General features: G+C 49.4%; 1 protein-coding gene across 1 annotated transcript in view; it reads right to left on the bottom strand.

The window, feature by feature from the left end:
* The window catches only part of PTPRN2 (protein tyrosine phosphatase, receptor type, N polypeptide 2), a gene marked incomplete at its 5' end in the record, with an annotated part of 127,549 nt that extends 103,372 nt beyond the window's left edge, over positions 1-24,177 (bottom strand). Inside the window, 2 exons of the mRNA XM_008583775.1 lie at positions 1,640-1,834; positions 24,091-24,177. Coding sequence (XP_008581997.1) covers positions 1,640-1,834; positions 24,091-24,177 — 282 coding nt within the window. The remainder of the gene's footprint in view (positions 1-1,639; positions 1,835-24,090) is intronic.
* Between the last annotated feature and the right edge of the window lie 2 nt (positions 24,178-24,179).

The following is a 24,179-nucleotide window of genomic DNA, read 5'->3' as shown; positions in this document are numbered from 1 at the left end:
ACCGTCAAATTGTAACTGAGTGTCTTGAGATTTGAGACTGTCAGGACACAGTGCAAGCTCTCCAGATGAGTGTCCCCTCAGCTAACTTGTCACATAAGCGTATCTGGCTGATGTGCTTGGCCCCAATGCTGAATCTCATCATGAATCTCAACTTTTGGTCTAGGATCCTTTTCTACAAGGGACAAGTGTCAAAATATTCTCTGAAGAGTCTGATCTAAAGTAACACAACTGCTATTCACCAAGAGAAGAAGTTCTATCAAAGTCAGCAACCGAGGGCATACAGTAGGAGCTCAATACGTGTCTGCCACGTGAACAATGAGCTGTCTGCTCCTGACTGTTGAAGACACTGGGATTCACTCCTGTCCCCGTCCAGTCAGCAGGAAGAGCGTCCTTGGCCGGCAGCATGACGTCGCAAGTCGGATGGAGAGGACGCAGGCAGAGGCACGCCGTGTCCTTTCAGCTCATGACCAGGAACCTCTGGCCTCCCAATTCTTCTTTCGTCTTGTTTTAAGTTATCTGGGAAGCAGGCAGCTGCATTCCTCAGTCTCCCAGGTCCAAGCGGGTGTAGACTTGAACGGCCACGGAGCATGACAGGTCACAGGGTCGCCCCAGCACCTTGGGTGCAGTTCAGCCGGTGAGGCCTCGGCCTTGTCAGCAGCCTCCTGGCTTGGTCTCCAGGCTCTGCCACGAGGCTTTTTACGGAAAACATGGTTTTCCAGCATTTTGTGGTCTAATTCCACCAGTCTGTGTTGTTATTAGATAAGCAGGTAAGAAAACCTTCCCCCCAAATAAATGTTTAACGACAGCAAGAAGCAGGGCCCATCCTGACACTTGGGAAATTGTTTCCCTGATCTGTAAGTGCAGCAGCGCTCCCGACAGGCACAGAACAGGGCTGTGCCCTCCGCCAGCGGGGCACTGTGTCTCCGGTGTGAGCCTCATATTTTGGCTTTCACAACTACTAACGGGAAGATGCCTGTGGCTTCAAGATCCAGGGACAGCCAGCAGCAAGTGCTGAGTCATGAACCTGCCTCCTGATAAAACCCGGCCTTGCGGGGACACTCCACATGTGCTCGCTGTGACCAGGACCTCATCCCTGTGCCTGCTTCCTCCAGAAGGGCTCCTGTGCAGCGCCGAGTGCCACCTGCACTTCTTCCCAGCCTCGCCGTCAATGACAGGCTGCCCGTCAGTGACATCCATTTACCCAAACGACGCTTGGTGAGCTGGGAACGAATGGGAAGGAGACAGCTGCTGCCCATTAGTCAGAGGCTAAAAAAGCGGCACACACAGTAGGCGCTGACAGATGTGCATCCCCACCGTGAAGCGCTATGCACGATCTCACACGTGGGCCAGTGCGTGGGGGCTGTGCGTCCCACACACGAGAATGGGAGGACCTCAGCAGTATTCCTGCTCACTTCACTAAGAGGATGTGCGGCTGAAAAAGCCTGCTCGGCAGCTGCGAAGCAGGGAGGCCTGGCCACCATCCCACTGCCGCTGGGTGTCAGGAGCCAGGTGCACCTGTAGGCACTACAGGAATCAAGCAGGGGCGTGTGCTCGTGTTTGTGGGGGAGGGAAGCACCCTAAGCCACTTCCTTCTGCTCCCCTGGCTGGCCCTCCCTGCCCCAGCAGACATGGGCCTTACCAGGATCATGTGGCCGGTGGAGATATCCATGTTGGATTGGACGGGCTCCTCAGACCAGGACGAGGTGCTGCTCCGTGCAGAAGGGCTGGGCATTGGGCCATCGCTGATTTGGGATGAGACGCTGTTGATGCGGGACGCATGTGGGCCCTCGGGGCGGTCCGGTGGTCGTGTGGCCATGCGCTGACGGCACAGCTCCTGGAAGACAGGGAAGTTGTCAGGGGTTTGGAGGCACGAGGGGGGAAGCCCGGCAGACCAGGAGGTGCCCACAGAGCACCCACCCTTTGTCATCTACCTCCTCATCCCAAGAGGCATAGTCCAGACAGATGAGAAGTCACCCTCAGGCCAACCTGCAGGCCCTCAGAGGGCGCTGATGCCAGGCCGGGATGACAGCCTGGCTTGACACACCCCATCAGCATGTGCTTGGGTTTGTCACAGTCGTGTGGGAAGAGGAAACCAGTCTTACTCTCTGAGAGCCTGAGAATAGGACACACACACACACCCTGTGGATTCAAGAAGGGGCACTGTGTCCCACTCTGTGATCAAAATGGAACGTCCTAGAAGAACACGACAGGTGGACCAAGTTAGGCATGTCCCTCTTTCATTAGAACTTGAGCCCTGTGGGAGGCAGGGGAGACTTCACATCACGCACTGAAATAAGAAATTGGTATCACGATCAGAGTTCTTGAGAGGAAAAAAAAGAATTTTATTTTGGTGTTTCTTTCTCTTCCCAAAACAACTTCCAAATTAACAAATGCCCATGCAGGAGAGAATAAATAGAACTACACAGAAAAAGGGACATACAGGGCGATGGAAAAAGGTAGACTGTCTTTCTGAGTAGACTACCGAAGACAAAAGTTTCTGAATTTAAGGAAATATCTCAAGATAACATCCCAATAAAGCTTCCGTGGGATCTTCGCAGGGTCTTCGACCTTCCAGTCACAGCATGAGAAGGGCATACCAGCACGTGGCATGCGTGGTGGCCCCCAGCCGTGGCCCACCACTGCCACGTGGCTTGCGCTGCTTAGAGTCTGGGGACGGGGCGGAGATACTCGTCAGCTGCTCACGTCACCTTCGACATTTAGCCTGGAAGCTCCCCACCACTTCTGACTGACAGACGTGGTTTTGGTAGCATGCCCACGGCGAGGAGGCCACGGTGGATTCCACCCTTTGGCCCAGTGGAAATATGACGGTAACCTGAGTCATCAAAATGAGTGTAAGGAAAAGTGTGAAAGAGAATCTGAGCCCAGCAGAGGAGTGAACGATGCGCTTACGGGAAGGGAGGCCGTAGGAGAGCAGCAGGTTCGAGGTTCCGCCTTCCCCTTCATGTTGGTGGCGTCCAGGGGCTGGGCCACCCACTTGCCCTGACCAGCAGCGCGTGTCAAAGGCCCCGCAGCCCCCCGAGCAGTGCTGCTGATGGCAGGACGCTTCCACGCCTCGTTCTTCTCCCCACCCGGCTGCGAAGGCCCCTGCAGAGCTTCGCATGGCTGCGGACGCCTGGCAGAGGACCCTTCCCCCCGCTTGGCGCTCGCTCTGGGGACCACACCAGCGTGTCCCGGGCTCCGTTCTCCAGGGCTTCCTCACAAGCCTGGCTGGACATGGGAGCTCTGCGTGGGCCCCTTTCAGGGCTGGCGTCCTGACAAATCCTCAGCTCCTGGTAGAGCAACCGGTGACAGGGAGGGTTACCGTGGGCATGCGGGAGGCGACAGAGGGGGATCGGTGAACTGCAGAAAAAGGCCCATTGCGGGGACGCGAGGTCTCAGAGAAGGGAACGAAGGCAGGGGCAGCCCGCGCCTGCACCCCCACGGCCTCCTCCCACAGACCTGCAAGCGCTCGCCAGCCTGCGGTTTCCAAGCAGTGACTTTGCTTAAGAAACTCACCCATTTTCTCAGAATCTCAAAGGCAAAGCAAAACAAAGACCACAAAAAGCAACTCACACACAGGGATCGTTTAAATCAGGCGGACGACACCAGGAACCAACCCAAGTACACATCTCATCTATTTCCCATTTATGCACACGGAGTGCGACTTGATTTGGGGGAAAGGCACACCAGGAAATATTTCTGCAGTAACTTCTATGGGCTTAATACAATTTGTCCAGAAAAATAATAAATGCAGCCAAAGCACAAAAACACCTGCAGCTTAGGCCATGAGAACTTAGAGTATGTCCTCCAAGAATGAGATACTCTGGGGAAGATTTGAAATGCTGGAGATTTATTCAATAAAAAATAATCAGACTAGCTATGTTCTACCCGTGAGTATTGCACTGATGGAGGAATCGCAGTGAAACCTGACTTTCTGTGTCCCTCAGTCCCACGGTGAGGAGAGGCCCCAGGGGAGGCTCATAGTCCTGGGGTCCTCGCTTGAGCACAGACTTCGTATGCAGACTTGGGCACATCACAAAAGGGTTCTAAGCCAATTTTTTCTTTTTAAAAGTGTAGGTAATAATATCCTTACTGTGAAGACTAGAAGAGTTCATGTGTATAAAATGCTTAGCACGGTGCCTGCTGCAGAGAAGCCCTCAAACATTGATCAGTAAAACAGCAGAAGTATTAGTGCAATAAAAATTAAAACTGTTCTCTAAACCAGAACGACACTCTTAGGGCTTGGCAGACGCAAAGATATTTCTGGAGAAATTACAGATTTTAGAGTTGGAGCGGCCAACCAGCCATCTACGCAAACAAATTTCCTAGTTTGGGGAGTGATTTGCAGGTTTCGAGCCTCGGTGAAGACCACACGGGTTGGTGGTGGCCCTGGGGAGGGGCAGGCCAACTCGTTACTACTTAGTGATGATTCTCCTTGTCGGTCTATATTTTGACAACAACAACAAATCTGTCCCCACTCTATACCCACCAGAGAGGAAGCCCTGAAAGCTTGGCCCGAGAGGCCGGGGCACTGGGTGGTCTCTCTGTACCTGCGTAGAGGAGGAAGTGCTGCAGGAGGGCGCTACAGAAAGTTCATGCGGAGATTCCTGTTATCTTTTAATTCCATTTTCTACCAACTGTTCGAAGTGCCCTTGTGTGTTTTCACAGTGAGAAGACTCACGGCCCAGGGGTGACCCCACTCTGAACTAAGGTTCCTCTCGTTGCACGTTTTACCTGCAGATACAAGCAGGTGCATCTGGCTCAGGTGGGCGTCAGCTCTGAACCGACTGCTGTCAAGTTTCTACACAGTCCTTTAAGGACTCAGCTCGTATGTGAGAGGTGGGGAAGCCAGACTTCGCAGGAGGGGTAGGTTGGAGAGGAGGCTGAGCCCACTGGACGGGATTGCTGGGACTGACGCCCCCTCACACTGCTTCTGCGAGGCCTGCCTGGCCCCTGCGCCGCCGTCCGACTCCAGCTGTTGCAGCACCTGCGAAGGCACACGCTGCTGCTTGCCCGGAATTGCACGATCAGGCTTCTGTGAAGCTGGCAGGGACCAGCCACCAAGGAGAGTCTCTGCTCCTCCACGAAACTGCCCCTGAAGACCGGACAACCAGGTTATCCCTGATGCACCATGACAGATTCCTTCTAGAAACCTGGACTCAGGAGACATTTGTTTCTGCAGAGGAACTTACATGAGAACTGAAAAACAGGTTTAACTTTGATTCTTCCCCTTGATTTCCAGGACATTCGTTCACTCACTCGTAGCACCTGGAGTCAGAATGCCTGATTTCAAATCCTGGCTTCAGCACTTACTGGCTGTGGACCTCGGGCAAACCGCCTAACCTCTCTGTGCCTCAGTTTCCTCATCTGTGGAATGGGGATAATTGTACCAACTTCACAGTTACTATGAGAATTAAGACAGGATGCTCAGAACGGGCCTGGCTGTGACCACTATTGTCAGTATTCATTTATTCACGTCTGGTTATCAAGCACACACTAGGTGTCAGATGCTGTGTTAGATGCCAGGAATGCCGGGTGGAGTAGGACTCACAGGGCCCTGGCTTCCCAGCGCTCACGGTCCACCCGGAGCTGGCCCTGGATGATGACGTGACGTGACGGGGACCATGTGTGCTGGGTTTTCGCGGGGAGGGTTGCCATGCAGCCAGCAGGAGGGGAACCTTCTGAACTAGCGGTCAGGAAGGGCCATGCAGAGATGACAGTGGGGCTCAGGTCACAAGGCTGGGTGGCCAGCTGGGGGATTTCTCCGCAGAAGGAACGGCACATGCAAGGACAGCGGGGGGGAGAGGAGGTGCAGGGCGTCCAGGTGCTGAGGAGCTCCGGGTGACGGAGGCACAGGTGCGAGCGGGGGAGGAGAGCTCCCAGCATCTGTGCTTTCACGAGGCCATGTCCCACTCCAGCCTGGCTGTGGCCAAGTCAGCGCGGTCCCCTGGCGGATGCTTTCCTGGGACCAGCTACAGAGTCAGTTGCTTCAGACTGCATCTCAGGACATCCACACGGCGCTGTTTTGCCACATTCTGCTTGGCCGGAAAGCCGCCTTCTGAGTTCCATCCTCGCACTGTCCCCAGGAGTAGGAAGAGGTGGCAGGGTCTGCTCTGCCCCCGCCCCTCCTGGCGAGTCACTTGCCCTCTCTTTCGTCTTCCTGACCATGGACACAGGTACGGGCAGCATGCTGGTCCCCGAGGAGGCTGCCGCACACATCACACCAGTGGAAATCGTGAGGACGTAACAATGACAAAGTCTCGAACTGGACTCTGAATAATAGACTGGCTGAGGACTGCCCTGTGCCCGCTCCTCGGACTCTAAGGCAGCAAGCCTGACTTCTGATGTTTCCCTTGATGGTAAATACCAGAAAGCCACATCTATCTACCTATTGTGACACAAACAGAGGCTACTCAAAGTTTAGCTTGAAATGCCCCAGTCTGGTGCACTTGTTGGGAGTGGAGACAGGCCCGTCCCCTTCCCAGGAACGGGGCTCAGGGAATTCAACCTCCGCACCTGGCACTGTGGCGTGTTCTGCGCGTACTACATGGAGTCCCTTCGTCAATGCTTGCGGCCCCCTTGCTGGGCCGCCCCGCCATGGGCTGGGGCTGCATCTCACCCTCCACGGTTCCTGGACGCTCTCAGGAACCTCCAGATGCTGGCGGGCCGAGGGACAGGCAGAGGGTCCACCTGATGCTGCCTCTTGGCTCATTGAGAAATCTCTGAGGGTCGTCACCATGTGGTCTTGTTAATTTGTCCTTTAGGTTGATTGTAGTTTGTAAATTAATAGACATTCTGCATTCCACCCATTCTCTGTACAATACCTTAAACGTTTTAAAATTTTCTAAGGAAAAGTGAACTTCTTTATACGAGAATGGAGAAAGATGTAGAATGTTCTTGACTTTGTAATGGTCTAGCCACGATCAAGGAGACTAATTTGATGGTTCTGAAATCCCATCTAGGTTTATGGTTCTGGGGCAACATGTCCAACCTGCTTTATGCAGATGCACCTCTAAACGACCCGCCCTCCCCCGACCTTAGGGGAGATGCTGCTGCACGTACGTTTCCCTCCCAGGACTAGAAAACTCAGCTCTGTGCAGCGCTATGTTCTTTATCTAACAGTATCGTCTACACCTGGAGAGGCATGCCTACCCAGAGTGATAAACACAGGCGCGACCCTACTGACCCCTGGAACGGTGACGGAGCATAGGGCGTGGGCATAAACACTGATGGAAGGGGGATTTGACGTTTACAGCACCAGCTGCGCTCACAGTCCTCTGCTGTGAGGCACGTCACCACCAAACTTCTGTGGAGGCTTGCAGAGCACAGGACAGGAGACACGTGCCAGCCAGCGACCTGACTGCCGCTGTAATGTGAACACTCTGTAAGTAATATTCTAGGTGAGTTTAAAATGCAGAGCTGTGGTTGTTAAATCTTCCTCTCCCCCCCCCCAAATAAAAAAAAAATAGAAGAGAAAAAAAAAATGCAGAGCTGTGATCTGGAGAGCACTTTACTTGAGCAAAAGACAACGGACAATGTTAAGTGAACTACATAAGCATGCTCTGAAGGAAACTGGCGACCAGCCCAGTTATGACTTGAAACTTCCCCAATCTATAATCCTGGCAGCAAGAGAAAGAGCGTAATTAACACCCGGGACACAGGTCCCCTGGTTACGATTACAAATACCCTGAAATGAAGATTGTAGGACACACAGATCTATCAACGATATGAACTAACAAAGGTGCAAACTCAGTAAAACCATGACATTCATCAGCTTCCCAATTGCAGGGACCCTCAGCAGGGCCCACAGGACGTCTTCTGCACAGGCTTTGTTACGAGCACAGGAGAATTTTTGGCAAATAGGTCTTCACTTGGCTGGACACAAGGTCCAGTACCTTCCAGCCACTTTACTTAAAAAAAAAATCTTATAAGATATTTAAGATCCAGACTAAGTCTAATAATAATAATAAAAAGATTCTGTTTGTGATCTGGGACACTACTTTAGTAAAATAATGATCCAGAGCATTTAGCTCGATGACCTTGAGTTTATAAAGACAATTACGATCTTTGCAGCAATTCATACGACTCAATAACCAACAGGTAATTAATTAAAAAGGAAGAAGAAAGGCAGATTTGTCCAAATGAATCTTCAGATCGTAGACGCAAACATGGAGCCAACCGCACCACAGAGCTCCCTTCAGACCGAGCACCAGGCTCGGTGGGAACGGGACTCGCCATGCGTCCCCGTGAGGGCTGGTGTGAGCCTGGCCCAACCCCCAGGACCTCCCACCTGGGGTTTGACCAAATTTGTTTTCTTTTCTCATCCCAATTCCTACTCTTTAGCAGCAAAGAAAAAGCCAATGTATACGTGAACTAAAAAAAAATGTCCAGGTATCTGAAAAGCAGCCACGTTGCTCAGCGTTTCGGGACGTCCATCTCTAGAAACTGGCTTCCTGCCTCCCTGCAGGTTTGCCCATCTTCCCTCCATCTGCTCTGTAGCTTTTTAGCTGTCTGGCCCCTCTTAGGTGTTGAGAAAATTGTTGAGGAAAACGGATGCAGACCATTTCGAGTTCTTACTGAGAAAGATACGTACACGGTAGTGGCAAGAGGACCTTGTTTGTAGGAGGTCCCCACAAAAGCAGCCATCAATGATTATACTGTGCCTCTATTCCTGAGGAGCAAGTATTCCAGAGCCATCAGTGTTTTAGGAAAAAAAATCCCATAGCAGAAAGTGAAATCCATCGTTGACAGAGAAAACAGGCTGCGGACAGATCCAAGATGTGCACAATGCAGAAGTGGACGTGGGGTTGAGGGCAGAGGCTCCAGGGCCAGTGCGTCCAATCCTGAATCCTGACTCTGCCACTCACAGCTGTGGGGCACTGACAAGTCGTCTACACTTCTGTGCCTCAGTTTTGTGGTCTGTAAAATGGGGTAATAATAGAACTACTGCATAATGTTGTTGGGAGGATTGAAGCACTTAGTACAGTGCTCGGTCCACGTTAAATATTCAATCAATGTTCATGTTTATCCATGTTAGAGTGTCTACTCCCTTGCAAGCTTCCTCCTTTACAGACAACTCTGCCACTCACAGCTGTGGGGCATTGACAAGTCGTCTACACTTCTGTGCCTCAGTTTTGTGGTCTGTAAATGTTCATGTTTATCCATGTTAGAGTGTCTACTCCCTTGCAAGCTTCCTCCTTTACAGACAGGCACAGAGAATGCTACACATTTAGCTGGAGGAGTTGGGACATCTGGCAGATCCTTGTTCCAGGACAAGACACCCCTGAATGATGGCCCCTGTGTGTGACCCGGTGTGACCACCATCCACTTTACCAAGGAGATGTGCTCCTCACCCTTCCCAGGTGACAGAAGCAGATTTTTTGTTTTAAAGAATGGCATTTTCCACAATCCCCCTAAATTTAAATGCTCCATCACAAAATAAACACGTGAAGCTTGTGCCACACTATTTAAAAATGTGCAAACGGTACAATGTCAAGAAAGGCGAGACGCAGCGTCTGCACCCAGCTGCAAAAACTCCAAGAAACAGTGAGAAAGAGATCTTCGTGCACCTCGGTTCTCCTCCAACTGGAGCCGACTGGAACAGAGTGTGAGCCGGTCCGGGACACGCCAGCCCCCACCACGGACACCCGCGCACACGCCCTGCCTCACACAGACCCCTGACCACGACAGGTCTGCCCTTCACAGCAGCAGCTCAGCCGGAGCACACAAGCATTTGCTCACACCTGGAAAGCTTTGCACTTTCAGAGCAAATCCTTAGGGTATAAGGATATAGACCAAGAGAACAATCACACACCAAGTTTGACACCACGGTCACCACCTTCTCTAAAGCCATTTGCTTCTCCGTGACAGACTGAGTCAAGGTCCTGGAATATTTCTATAGAATCCTCAAAGTATTTTATAATTCTGTATATACAACTTGCAAAATAAGCTGAATAGTATTCTGGGGGCAGAAATTCATCCACACACACAATAATGCAAATGTCTCATTTCTCAACTCTGCATCTGATGGACGAAATTACAGAGGGTGGGAATCATTCTGCAAGAAAAGACCTGTCATTCTCGAATTCTGCCAAAAGAAAGGCCAACACTACAAAGGCTGAAGAAAAACCTCTTTGCACCTTTCCAGGAACGACTGGAAGGAAGCAGCACATGCCTGAGTGTGCACACAAAGGGCGCCTGGAATTTCTAGGGTAATCTGGAGGGCATGGTTAGGAGAAACGGGACAAAACTGAAGAATGAATGCAAAAGCCATGGAGGAAAAAGATGGATTCACTAGGATACGTGGGGAGGATAAAGGCCGATTACTTCCCAGAGCGGATGAAGACTAGAGAACATGCTGAGAAGGAGCCGACCCTCTCTGGGGAGGGACCTGGTCTTCAGCTCGGGGCAACACGCAACGCACAACGCGGCGCAGAGCAGAACAGCGACGCCAGGCGCACGGGCTGCTGGAACGTGAGGTGGGTGACGGGGAGTCCGCGCGCTGCCGGTGCAGCATGGTGGCCCAGCGCGTGCGGTAATGGGACAGGCTTCGTCACGGAGGCCAAAGTTAAAAAGTAAACGTAAGTACAGAAAAAACTTGAAAAGGCATTTCCTGAATTATTAATAGAGGGGGGTGGGATTACAGGTGGTTTTTATTTTAGTTTCTATTTTGCTTACTGGCATTTTCTAAATTGAGCATGTATTACTTTGATAATAAGAAAAAACAATACAGGGTATGTTTACAATACATACAATTCTACATTCACTATGATTAAAATTAAGCGAAATGTTTAGAAAGTATGTATGGGGGAAGCACAGGAGGAAACATTCTGGATCGTTAAAAGTGGTTATGTTTCATAATGAAAAAAAAGCACATAAAGAAAAGAAGATTTCTTGTATAACCACCTTTCCTCGTTCATACACCGTCTTATTTAAGCGGCTCTGGTTTCATCATGGAACTGAATATGACTTAGAAGGAACTGCCTCACATTCAGGGCCAGCGAGGCTGGCTGTGAACACGGAAACTCAGCTAGCGACCTGGTTTACGAAGACTGCCTTACACAGATATTCCCACCACGAATAGCGTGTTGGATTGGTGCTGCTGGTGGAAAGAAAAGTGACAGCTGAGCTCTGCACAGCCGAGAGGACCCTGCACCAGTGCTCTGGAGCCGTGGGGACCCCTGCACACGACATCTGGGGGTACAGGGCCACGCCCACTTCTGGAGAAGAAACAGCTCATAGTGGGCTCTGAACAGGGGACAGAGGAACCTCTCTCTTCCTCCCATGGAGGTCAGAGCCACAGCAGATTTTCTGGATGACCCTATCCCTAATCTATGCCCAGGCAGCGTTGTTCTCTGTGGTGAAGTTCTTGGTCCACTGCCTGTCCCAATTTAAAGGGCTTGACCCACGTGGCCATCACTTTTCTGGTGACACCATTTTGCTGCCTCCAGTGGGCTTCTCCTTGATGCTGTGATAACTTTGACACTTAGACTAAGGGACAGCACACACACACACATGCACACATGCACATATGTGCACATGTGTTCTTCCAGAGTGACTCTTGAGGCCAGGGTCACAGGCATCCTGCAGGGTGCGGGCTTGGAACGACCTCAGCTGGAGAGCTGGCTCTGCTGTCCCCACGCCAACGCATGGGGAGCGACCTTGACGCTGCAAAGCTTTGCTCCTCCAGCAGAACACGCAGCTGCATCATTTTAAGTGTCAGGTTCTGTGACATTAGTAACCGAACCAAAACAGCTCCGTGATAAACAGTTCACCAAGCAATACTGAGTAATTTCTTCCCATCTCACAATATGTTTTCCCAAAATAAAACTTAACAATATAGACACCTTTTCACTAATGTAAGTGGAAAATAATTTTTAACACTCTTCTAAACCTAGAACTGTCTTGGAACAGTCTGAAGTTGGTAAGAAAGGACGGCCTCTGTCGTCCCTCAGTTTCCATGCACAGCAGCAGCAGCCGCCCTCTCTCCAATCTCCTGCACACACCTCACAACTGGGCACTAAAGCACGTCCAGTCTTGTACTGGTTTCTAGCTATTTTCACGCTCAGTACATCTGGCTTCCCAAACTTGAGAGCAGCAGTCGTTTTTGTCTGAAGCGTTCGATAAGGACTTGCTCACTGACATGCACAGCAGCATCCGGGTGGCAGTGTGAGGCCACCGAGGGGGCACGCCCGAGGAGCTGGACCCCAGCTTTAGCTTCCACGTTTGATAAAGTGAGGGCCGCGTTCGGGTCTCTTGAAGCCTCTAGTAGACAGCTGGGGTGTGGTCAGTTTTAAAGTACAGAAGATACGAACAGTCTCATACATTCGCAGTCAGTATGCTGCCTAAAGGTGAGGAGCCCAAAGCAAACTAAGATTTAGCACACGCACCTGCAGCCACAAGCCATCGAGACGCCTCACACTGATCCTACCGCGTCCCTGTGCTTACACGCCACCTCTCCTTTGAGACCAGAGACACTTTCCTCTCTTGTTCTGTTCCTGATCAATGTCAGATGGAAACCGGGGAAGTGTTGCGTAAATGAAGACACGGGAGGGAAGCACACAGCTTAGCAAGCATCTTCCTCCCTGTACGGCCTGTATTTCTTACAAGTTTCTGCAATAATCTTCAGTGCTTCAACCGCAGTCAAATCCTAGAGAGCACGTCTGACCTGCGGCACCTGTGACACTTCCAGTGTTACAGGCGGCCTCGGTCCCCACAGCAGACCCTCCAGCCAGGCTGCCGTTGGTAGGACAAAGACGACAACAGACAGAAATCTCAGACTTCCCAGCTCCTCCAGCTGGCGACTCAGCATGCAGTTACGTTCTAAGGTTCCTGAAAAAGTCAGGGATGCCTTCAAAATCCACGCGTCAACACGGCCTCCGCGAGCAGAGCCACTCTCGAGGGGCCCCACAGACCTCCCCTGGCTTTTCAGTTTAATGTTCAGACGACTTAAAGTAGCCATGCCAGTAAGAAATAAATCACCCACCTCCTTGGAGCAGCCTGGCCTGATGTGGAGTAAGCTGTCTCCTGCTAGAACCTTTTGCCACCTTCCCAAACTTTCTTTCTGCCTCAAAAGGCAATGGCTTTTCATCATTTGTCACCACTGTCATCGTCAACATCTACAACATGCAGTATTTGTCGAGTGCCTGCTCCATGCCGGGCCCCGTTCTGGGCACTGGAAATCATGTGGGGGGTTTCGAGAGAGTTCTAAGTGGCTTCCCCCCAGATCAGCTCTTCTCATGTCAATATCTTAGCTCATATTATCGATTAGTCTTTATCGAGCACCGAAAGGTCCCCTGCTCGGTGCTGCAGGTTTACTATACAGATCTGGCACTTCAGGAACCCAAGGCTGTCCTCACATACCCAGGCTAACGCAACAGGGAAGGTAGAAGGGTGACTCTAAACGCAGGCCTGTCTCAGTCCAACCCCCACGCACAAGGGGCCACAGCAGGAATAACAAGGAAACACAACTCCAGGCACGAGGCCATGAGCCGACGGAGCGCGGGGCCTGGGCAAACAGGCGCTGGTGTCCGCAGCGGGCACTGGTCACCCTGGACTGGGAGGGAAGCTCGTGGAGGGTGAGGGTCTCAGCAGGGCCTGACAGATGGGAATGGGCCGGGAGTACAGGGAGGAGGGGAGGGGCTTCCGAAGTGAGGGGAGCCGTCCGAACAAAGGCTGGAAGCAGAAAAAGCACAGGATGTCTCAGGGGCTGGAGGGAGCCAGCCCAGGGACACAAAAGGTATTCACTGAATCTTTCCATTCTGTGGCCGCTGCTTAATTAAGCCAAAGGGCAGGGCCGAGAGGCGCGGGGGCAGGAGCAGTCACTGAAGCAGCTGCCTCGACATTTTCAGAAACCGCACATCATTCTGGGGCCCAATTATTCCACCTAAAGCTGATTTAAATGACTCTCTGGCTGACGAGGCCTGAGAGCACATTGGGAGCTTCGTGCCACAGCCCTGCAGACTGGGGTCTGGGGGCTTGGCCACCTCCAAGCTGGTGACCGTGAGCAAGTCCCTTCTAATCTCTGAGTCTCAGTTTCTCAGCGGTGACATAGGACTCTGAGCACTAGGGCCTGCGAGCGTTGCTGAAAGTCTGCCACCTGCCACAGAAAGGAAGCAGGCACTGCGGTGCCAGGGAGGGAGACACTCGACGGCCCTTGAGGAAAACCAGGGACGGGGCTCCTGCGTGCAAGGGAGGGGAGCTGTGGAAAGTGACTTCGGGGGAGGGTGGGTGCTGCGAAGAGGGTCCGAGAGTAACCGGCCACTTGGGGACCCGGGGACAAGGGCCTTCTGTCCACTCGGGGTCTTGGCTCTGCTTTGCTGTCTCTCTTGGCATTGATCTGAAATCTAAGATGCAAGATAGGCCTAAAACCTCTATCTAGAAGGAGCGGATGACCGGAACAGGAACAGCCTGGGCAGAACCCAGACGCGCATCACGCGACCTTCATCACGTGTTCAAGGTCAGAAGCAATCAGCAAATACATCCGAGAGTTTTTTCCAGACACCCCCCATTTCACTTTCGGATTTTGGGGCCACTTGCATATTTCTACTCTCCTTGACTTTGGTAGAGGGTGACAAGGACACGGGGGTGGGGCAGAAGGACACAGGTAACCAGGGTGACTTTCACGCCATTAATTATTTTGTTCTACCAACAGATCTGAGTTGTATCTCCTCCCACTCAGGAACATCTTGATTTCTGGCTGAAGTGCACGTTTTACGGGTCCACAAAAGGTGTCATTCCAGGAATATCTCTTATTGTTTATTCTTCTCCGTCATTGTCTTTATTTAAAAAGGGGTGTAGTGATGACATGCTCACCTGCAGAGCAAATCAAACTTTTTACTTTAATCAGAGGATTTAAATCCAGTTACATGTCGATGCTAACATTATCTTGTGTACATTAACAATCCCAGTATTTATTGCTTATGAACTCTTTTAATTGATTTGCTGTTAAATATCATAAAGTCAGGCCAAGTTTCAACCCGTATTTCATCTACATATTCCTCAAACACCACACAGACTTATGCATTTTATAACAGTTGGCTTTGCTTGCTAATGTAACCATTAGTGAACCTTCCCTTTTCTGTTCTGCAGATAATCGCACACGCGGACATGCACGGCCACACCCCAGCACTTGATTTTGCTGCTTGCATTATTTTACACGTCACCAAGTCTTGAAGGAGCACTTGTTTCCACCTGTCACCTTTCTAACAGGACCCTTTCGTACGAGTGTCTTGTACTTGCCAATAGAGAAGTCACCTACCAAGGTTCCATTTCAACCACCAGCAGTTCTCCCAAAGCAGAAAGCCCCGGCAGAGACTTTACATTTTGAGCAGCAAAGTCTAAGAAGAGGTAACGACACAGAGAAGAGAAACACTATTATGTAGCTTCCCCCAAGTAACGGGAAAAGTCATTACTCAGACACCCAAAGACACGACTGTGATGCTGCACGGACTTACGTCAGGCCCCGATCTAACAGACGGGGGACAAGCAGCTTCCCGGGCCTTGGGATTCCCTGTCTTCCTGCACCGGGGCCCTTCTCCATCTGGCTCAGGCCTCCCCAGACTTCTCTCTCCGCCTCCACACGAGCATCAGCTCCGGGAGGCTTCTCCACCCGGCCCCCGGAGCTCCCGGCGCCGGGCCAGCGCCGCTGGGGTGTCTGTAGCACACACCGACCACCAGGCGTCCTTCACGAATGCAGACTGGTCCTGTGCTCAGGTAAAACCAAACTCTCTGCTGTCCCTCTCGTTTCAGATTTGATCATTAGAAGAAAGAGGCTTTCTGGAAAAACACTTTCTGGACCAGCTCTAAGTTCAGCAATCCTGAGGTTCCACAGCTGACTGGGGCTCTCCGAGGTGTCCACTGGTCGGGGTGACCCATGGGGCAATGTGGATGTGTCCCCACCAGTCACAGCCCTGGGACCCGTGTGTGTGTGTTCTGGGGTGGGGACAGGATGGGAACCGGCATGTAGTGCAGCTCCGGCAGGGGTGGGAGGAAGACAGTGGGGCTCACAGAGCTGAGAGGTGAAGAGAACCCCAAAACCAAAGGCCTCGGCCTCAGGGAACAGCGACATGCTGCCTCCGGGCTGGTCAGGAGAGCGCAGGGCTGGGGTGGGGCCTGCCACGGAGCCGTCCCCAGGCGTGCGGCTCTTCTGCTGGACGCTGCTGGCCGGTCCTCTTCCTCTGTCATGTCCTGTAGCTGCTCCTCGTTTGACATTTGGAAACTACTTCCATCCACCAGATGCTCCTTGGGGTGATGCTGTGATTGCTTTTGCTACAGCATTCTCTCCTTGCAAATGCACGACTCATGCACGACTCCTGCACGCCTCTGACGGCCTCAGCCCGTGGCGCCTCGCTCCACACCTTACGCGAGGTCTCCCCACCTCTTACAGCAGCACGTGTCGTTAAGAGCCCGGCGTTGCTGTTTCTGACAGGCTCATGCATTTCACTGCAGATTATGCCACTCACCGCAGAGCACATTCGCTCGTGCGTGTCCAGGCAGAAGGCTCGCCTCACAGCGGATGGCCTGGGCACCCTACTCCCCATGTGAGCTCCCCAGGGCAGTGACCTCCGTGCACGTCTGTGGGGTTCTGTTCTGTGGCTACTGCGCACGAGGTTGTCGCCTGGAACGGGCTCAGGCCTCGACAGGCGTTTGACTCCTGCACACAAAGAGCCCGACTCCCCGCGGAGTCGCCCCAGCCCTCTCCATCCGGCCATCCCTCCCCAGGAGGCTGCCCAGCCGTGCACCGTGCACCGGGGCTGCAGGAAAGCACCTCAGACCTGCGGCCACGTTTCACGGCTCCACGTCACGATGGAAAGTCTCGCTCACTCACACCTCCTCTCAACCTCGCACCACCTACCTCCGGAATTCCTTACCCGCCCTCCTGCGTTTAATTTCAAACCTCTGTTAAACCATGTTTTGCACTTTCCTTTACTCCTGTAAGCTTCTCTGTCTCCCTGCACCTGCTTTAGTTCAAAATGGCTCAGCGTCCTCTCACAGAGCGGCTGACCCTCCGCACGTGGCCGCAGGACTCCTCCGCGTGCCCGCCCTCTCCTGACTTGGACTTCCCTCCGCGGAGCCCCTCACCCGTGAGCTCCCTCTGCAGGTGGCTGAGGTGGAGCAGGTCCCTCCAAGTGCCAGGTGACCAAGGCCTGCATCTGCATCCTGGATCCCTCCCCCCACAGGTACGGATCCCAGGGCTGCTGTTATCCTTCTGCAGTCCTGGACAGCACAGAAGGCCACCAGGACGTTCACATGTACCTGTGCCTCCTCTAAGTGGCTTCCTAAAATGTCTCGAGTTTTAGGTCTTCTGTCCTCTTTTCCTAGAAGTACACACTTTCTTTGCAGACCATATGCCATAAGTTTCCATTCAGACCCGTCTCTCTGATCCTGGTCTGGAGGAGAGCGAGCCAGCGCATGAAGACCGTGCAGTCACAGGCATGACGTGAGAAGGGGGTGGCTACCAGGAATCCAAGCAGTTCAGCGGATCCAATACCCATTCACACATGTCTCAGCACTAACCACTGCATGTAATTGATCCTCAAGCAGAGTTTAAGAGCTGAACACACAGTCATGCTCACGGGACCTGATGCGGTCTTCATGGCAGCCCACTGGGGAGGTGAGGACATGTCCTCTGGGTGTCTGGATGAGGGAGACGCCAGGAGGACTGCGGAGCACTGAGGTGTCTTTCTTCCATGAATTTAAATATTGGAAAAGAAAGACATTTTTACAATAAAAGTGTAGCAAGAGGGAAATGAGACTAAGAAGGAAGGAAGAAATGGGATGGGAGAGAGGCGTCAGGGCTCTTTTCCTTGGGGTCACATTCAGCCACACCACGAAGCTGACCATGCCTAAGCACTCAGCAGATGCGGACCTTGTCCTCGCCGTGAACTCACAGGGTCATCCTCCCCAGGCCCACAGGGGACATGGAGCGGGAACCCTCTCTCCGTGTCCTCCGGTTGCCCCCTGGTGCTTCCTGCCTCCAGGCCAACCCTTGGGACTCTAAGCTCATTCTCTGGTCACAGCTCTGCCCTGCTCTGCACAAGGCCCTGCTCTGGTGAGGTGTCCCCACCAGGAGCCTGCGCTGCACTGGCCTGGGACATCCCGGCCTACACGCCCTCCTCGCGCCCACCCGCGCCATGCGGTTCTACCCACACCCTGCCTCGGAGAGGCGTGTGGCTGCAGGTACAATCGGGCGACACCCCCAGTGGCCTCACAGGCTGCAGGCCACGAGCAGGAAGCACGAGGCACAGGCACGCTGTGACCCTCAGGGCACGAAGCCCAGGACAGCTTCCGCGGGCCCACGGCAGGTCACCCAGGAGCTGCTGCCACTTCTGCAGGGACGAGGCCGCCTCTGATTTTGACAGCGAGACAGGCAGGGCGGACACAGCACAGCCGACCATCCACCGTGCTCCTGCACCTTCCTGGCTGGGCCCCAGGCCCTCCATGCCTGTCCTGTGAGGGAGCACAGTGAGATGACCTGGGGAAGTGCCCGGCACCTAGTAGATGCTGAGTTAATGCTCCTGCCTCCTGTCCCTCCTTCTGGTGTGCAGCACGAAGGAACTTCCTTAAGAAAGAGTTGTCCCAGTAATAGCCAGTTCTGCTAATAAACCACAAGAATAAAACAAACAGTAAATATTATAGTAACAAACAAAGCCATAAAACTCGGCCCTCGGAATTTTCATGTATTAGACATCCCAATCTTTTATTTTCCAACTGTCTCACTGAGTGGTCTGCTATTTTTAATTAAGTCTGATCTAATTATTACTGTCTGATCAAGGGAAGTGGCTTGCTGTACTAGGGCGGGCAACATGCTTTATTTTTACATTTAGATATTTCTTTGGCAAGCTTTCCAGACTTCAGTGTTCTCTGAAGATCTATTTTCAAGTCTCAGGAGCTATATTTGAGGAAACATTCTGCATGGGCAAAACAGCAGAGCAGACATGTGGTCAGTGCATTTGGAGAATGCATATTTGAAAGTTTAAAATTTATGAGAAAAATGCACTACAGATGGATGCCTTCCAGAAAAACGTCCCGACGCATAGTGAAAAGGTACCTAGAAGATTCAACTGAGCTTGCACAGACAAAGCATGTGGAACCCACATGTTGGTGATTTAAAACTGAACACACGTGCAAACAAAAGCGAGTTCTTGGGGTTTGGGGGACAAATGTTTCCTTTACTCTCATCAAGGCAAAACTTTGCAAGTTTCTCTTAGATTATTACATTACTGCCTCAAGAAGCATGGGATTTGGCTCCAGTTAAGCGACCACTTAACATTTGCTTAATCTACGGTTGGGCCCAGGAACATCTCTGGGCATGTGAAGCACTGCAGGAGTACCACGAGGCCTCACCCCAAGGCGCCTGGCAGCCACCTGAGGAGACAAAACTCACACGCCTGCAAAACCAGATCCGTAATCAGAAAGTTTCAAGAGGATCCTGCCTACAGACTACTCTGAGCTACTTTTGCAAAGGTAAAATTAGAAAAATTCTAATTCTCAGGCTTGACTATGTTACAATAAAAAGAAATGTTTTAAAATAATATTTTAGGGTACCCTTCCATTTTTGAAGCAGGATAGGTTTTGCTTATTAGATAATTGCAAAAAAATATTATTTTATCTGAAAATTTAAATATAAAGCAAGGAAAGCCATGCTAAGATGTACGAGTATAGCTGACTAAAACGGAAACAGCTTTTTCAGAAACTTGTGGTGGGGTCAAGTAAACCTCAGGAAAACTCCCCGTTTTCCAGCTTAATTGGGAGCATCCTATCCTTTCGCCATTTCTATCACTAGTGATTACACCAATGAGAGAAGATTAGCTCACCTAGAAAAAGAGGGCCTCTTTTCAAAAACTCAAAACTCAAGAGAACAAGCCAACTTGTGGCCTGTCCCCCCTGCGTAAGAACCCAGCTTCCCCGCCCCAGAGGTGAGAAGCCAGGGTGCATTTGGACTCACAGATACATCAGCCTGAGTCCATGACAGAGCATCCTCAAATAGCAGCAATCACCATGCACACTGTCATTACATTGATAATCACTTGCTAATGGGAGCAGCGGCACCAAGATGTGCACTTAGTGGCTCTGTTTACAAGCCGTCCCCGTAGCCCCAGTGCATGCTCTCCTCTGGGTTCGGTTCCAAAGGCCTCCAAGTACACAAGGAAACCTGCTGGGTATTGTGAAATAAACCATCAAAAGAGAACTTGCTGAAAATTCCGCAGGAGTCTCTGTCCTGGTGTCGAGGAAGGGAGAGTGGGCTGGCAGAATACTAAACTTGCTGCTCCGGGATGATCAAAGCCTCAAAGAAATGGATGCAACATTCAAAGAGACTCAGAGAGAAAAAGGCGGAGGATGTCTCCTAATCATCTAACAACTTATTTTTGGCACAGTTTTTACCCAATCACCTTCCATGAAAGTAGGACACTTACATGGAAAAAAAATGCATAAAGTGTACTGGCACCAACACTGCACTTTTTTATACCTTTACATTATCCTCAGTGTGTATGTGTGTGTGTACATACAAGTGTGCATGGTGTATAAACACGTATACACACATACATACACATAAGCATCTCTGCGACATTCTACATTTGGAATAAAAATAAGCAAAACTGGCTTTGTAAATAATGAAGTACAGATTTAATCCAAGTATATTAGGTTTTACATATTTAGAAGAAAAAAATAACATTTGCTAAAACGATGGGGATAATTTTGGTGGTAGTATTCTGGTAAAAACAACCTTTAAAATAAATCTCAGTTATTCTGAAAGTTAAGATACCCAATTCTCTTAAGTTTGAGCAAATTAAACTTCGCTAGATTATTTAATGGGATTGATGTCTTGGTATGTATCAAAAGTATAGAAGTCTGTCAAAAAGATTTGATTTTCCAATAGGTAAAGCAAATAATAGTATCTCTCACACACATAGACTAAGAAAACTCTAAAATCCTAACTCTCTCTATTAAATAGTCCTAATTTTGAGAAAGAAAAGGTAGAATTGTTTAAAGATGTTTGCCTTAGAATCTAACCATTCAAACTACCTATTGCTTCAAAACCACTTTGAAGAAAGCCCACTGACTCTACAGGAGCACCTCACAGGCCCTCTGTCCCCCAGAGCCACTCCACAAATTATGTGCATGCAGGGGTATGTCACAGAACGTGGCTGATGTGCATCACAAGGGTTGACACGGACAAATGCTTTCCAAGGGCAAACAACACGACGGACCTCCCAGTTCCTGCAAGAAGCATCTGGAAAGGAAACTAACACTTTTGCTATTTCATTGGGGACATGTACATTCTCCTTTTGGACTCCCAGGGAGGAAGGAACTGTACAAACAGAGGCCACCAATGCCTCCCGCAGAACGCCACCCCTGTCCTTCCTCTTCCTCTCCACCAGAATGCCTCTGCCCCTGTCCTTCCCTACGTGACAACACTTGGTTCTTCTGTGTAAAGGGCAACAGCTATTCTGATATTCATAAAACCTTTTACATTGCCACCTACTATTCTATCTCTCCTAGGTTTACTTAATTCTAACCTAACTTACACAATAATCATCTTTTTCACAAACTTTAAACAAATGAATTGAGTGTTTCCACCATGAAATAAAGCTTAATATCAAATTGTTTAATTTTCCTTGCAACCCAGTGATGAGAATTATGATGTCTGTCCACAACCTCTCTTTTATTATAGAATTAGCAAAGAACAGAAATTCAATAATTTAAAAATAAATACATTAATGCAACAAGACACTGTTCTTGAACCTTATTGTTTTATGTTTGCACTATTTAAAAAACTTTCAGACAGATTTTTAAACTCGAAAGGGGCCTCAATGGCAGCTATAGAAAATCCAAATGAGATATGAATATATTAATGAATTAATACCTGCTTCATTTACCAATGTAAGTATTTTGTTTGTAACTAAAGCAGTATGAATGTTTAATACATTACTCAGCTAAATTTAAAACCAGAACTCATGTAATTCCCACCCTCATTTGCTGAGTCCTGCTCTGCTAAAGAACAAATCAAAACAACACCACAGCTTAGCACTTTCAGTAAACAACCCACTCTGAGGAGGCAAAGCCCCACATTTAATCAAGTGGTTCCTAAAGGTATTTTTTAGTTATTTCAAAACTAAGCCCAACAGAAAATCTTTACAATTATTTCATTTCCAAATTTTCTTAGATCACATTTTTAAAGGAAAAGTTATTTTCCCTTTTTATTAATCTGGATTGAAGAAAAGCACACATTTCATTTATTGTCTGGATTACAGATTCTTATTAAACAAACCAGAGCTCATTATAAAATCAATATCAACTTAACCACCATGCCCCCAGGAGGAACAGCAAAAAGGTCACTCCAAGAAATTCAAACAATTTTCCTGCTGGAAGGGCATGATTTTAATTACAGATACTATTAATTAGAGCTGTCGCTGGGAAGATTTTTTTTTTTTGGTTAACTATCACAAACTCAATCCTAAGTATGCATTTTCAACCTGCATTTTTGTAAAACTTAGTCATTTCTGCATGCAAGTCCAACCTTTCCATTCTATCAATATTTTATATTTGAATTTCAAAGTATATCAAAGGATACCATGCTTTCTAAAAATCTACACCGTATGATCTTCTGTCTCTCACACATGCAACAGAACTGGTGTGATAATTTATTTATGTACAGACTTCGCCCTCAAGACCTGGTATCCTATACTGATGGTCTTGCTCAAAAGAATTTCTGGGTAAATTCTTACTAGTTTATGTGACATTTTTTTCAGGCTGCTTCTTCAAAAGGGATTTTTCTTTTGCTTTGAAGCAAAGCTATGCACTGTGGCTGAAATGCCATCTTCAACACATCTGAAGTTGCCATTTCTTTATAAGAAAAAGATCGTACTGACCGGGCTTGTGACCTCCTCCAGAAAACTGGAGGTTTCCTCCACTCAGTGACAATACTGAGAATTTTCAAATGGGATGAGAAGCTACGTTTTCAGCACAGAAGTTTTATAAATTCATCCCACCTCATTACGTGGGACAGGGTCAGGGCAGCCCTCAGAGCAAAGAAAAGCCAGCTCAGGTGAGTTCATGAAGGGCACGTGCTGGACAACAGGAGGGTATTTTCTGGAAAGAGCTGAAAGCCCACCTATGTGAATCTGATGATAGAATAATAACATTTACTTTACATATGATTGCAAAATAGGATGGATTATTTGTTTATATGCAAGACATATTCACCATAATCACGTGACCAGAGAAAACAAAGATTCTAGACCAATGGGAGAAAGTCTTACAAGTATACATTGATTAAACTTTTAAAATAGTGATTAAGTTATTTTACCTTCCCACATAGAAATATACACTTGGAATTAAATGATATTTTATGTTAAAAGAAATCAAATGCCCTCACATATACATCCTGAGTTTGCATTGCTGTTAAAACTGAAGGCATATTTTCATTTCAGGACATAATTAAATATGCAGTACATACTGCAGAATTTCCAAAAATCTTGTGAACGTTTTTGTGCCCCAACTGGCCTGAACCTGACTTCTTCACATTGTCATTGGTTTCTAGTTTGTTTCCAGGTGTGTCTGTAACTTCTCTGTATTGCCAGCACACAGTGGCCACCATCCTTCTCTCGGAAAATATTTGGTTTACCCCCCATTTGTCAGCATTAGATTTCACTTTATCCAAATAATAGCAGAGGGTGGCGACAGATCAGGTCAAAGGATCTGTTCATGTAAGACTCCGAGGAAGCTGATGATTTAAGGGACATCTTCAAACATCCACACAATTTACCTTGCAACTCTGACATTTTTCATGAATAGTGGCCAAAATAAGAAAGATAACAGATAATACATAATGCATGCATTGTACTTTTTCCATACTTCTAATTAGCAACCTGCTTTCACAGCTAACATGAGACTACCCAGGAATAGCATAGGATGAATATAGGGCCGTAAAACTGTGCTTGCAAGGTATTTCCATGAATGCTAAAGAGAAGTTTCAAGTCGCCATCATAAAAGAACCCAAACTATGAATAAATGAACAACTGAATCAAACAGTCTCTGTCCAACTGATAAAACAGATACAGCACTTTTTAAAAAGTCTCTTCTTACCTGGTAGGCCGCGGTGGCATCTGCCCCGGGGTTAGCTCCGAGGCCCGACAGCTTCTCCTTGAGCTTGTAGTGTGAGCTGTGGCGGAGGC

The sequence above is a fragment of the Galeopterus variegatus genome, unplaced genomic scaffold, assembly GCF_000696425.1.
Source record: "Galeopterus variegatus unplaced genomic scaffold, G_variegatus-3.0.2 Scaffold100, whole genome shotgun sequence".
NCBI lineage: Eukaryota > Metazoa > Chordata > Mammalia > Dermoptera > Cynocephalidae > Galeopterus > Galeopterus variegatus.
This window is presented reverse-complemented; position numbering and strand designations above follow the sequence as displayed.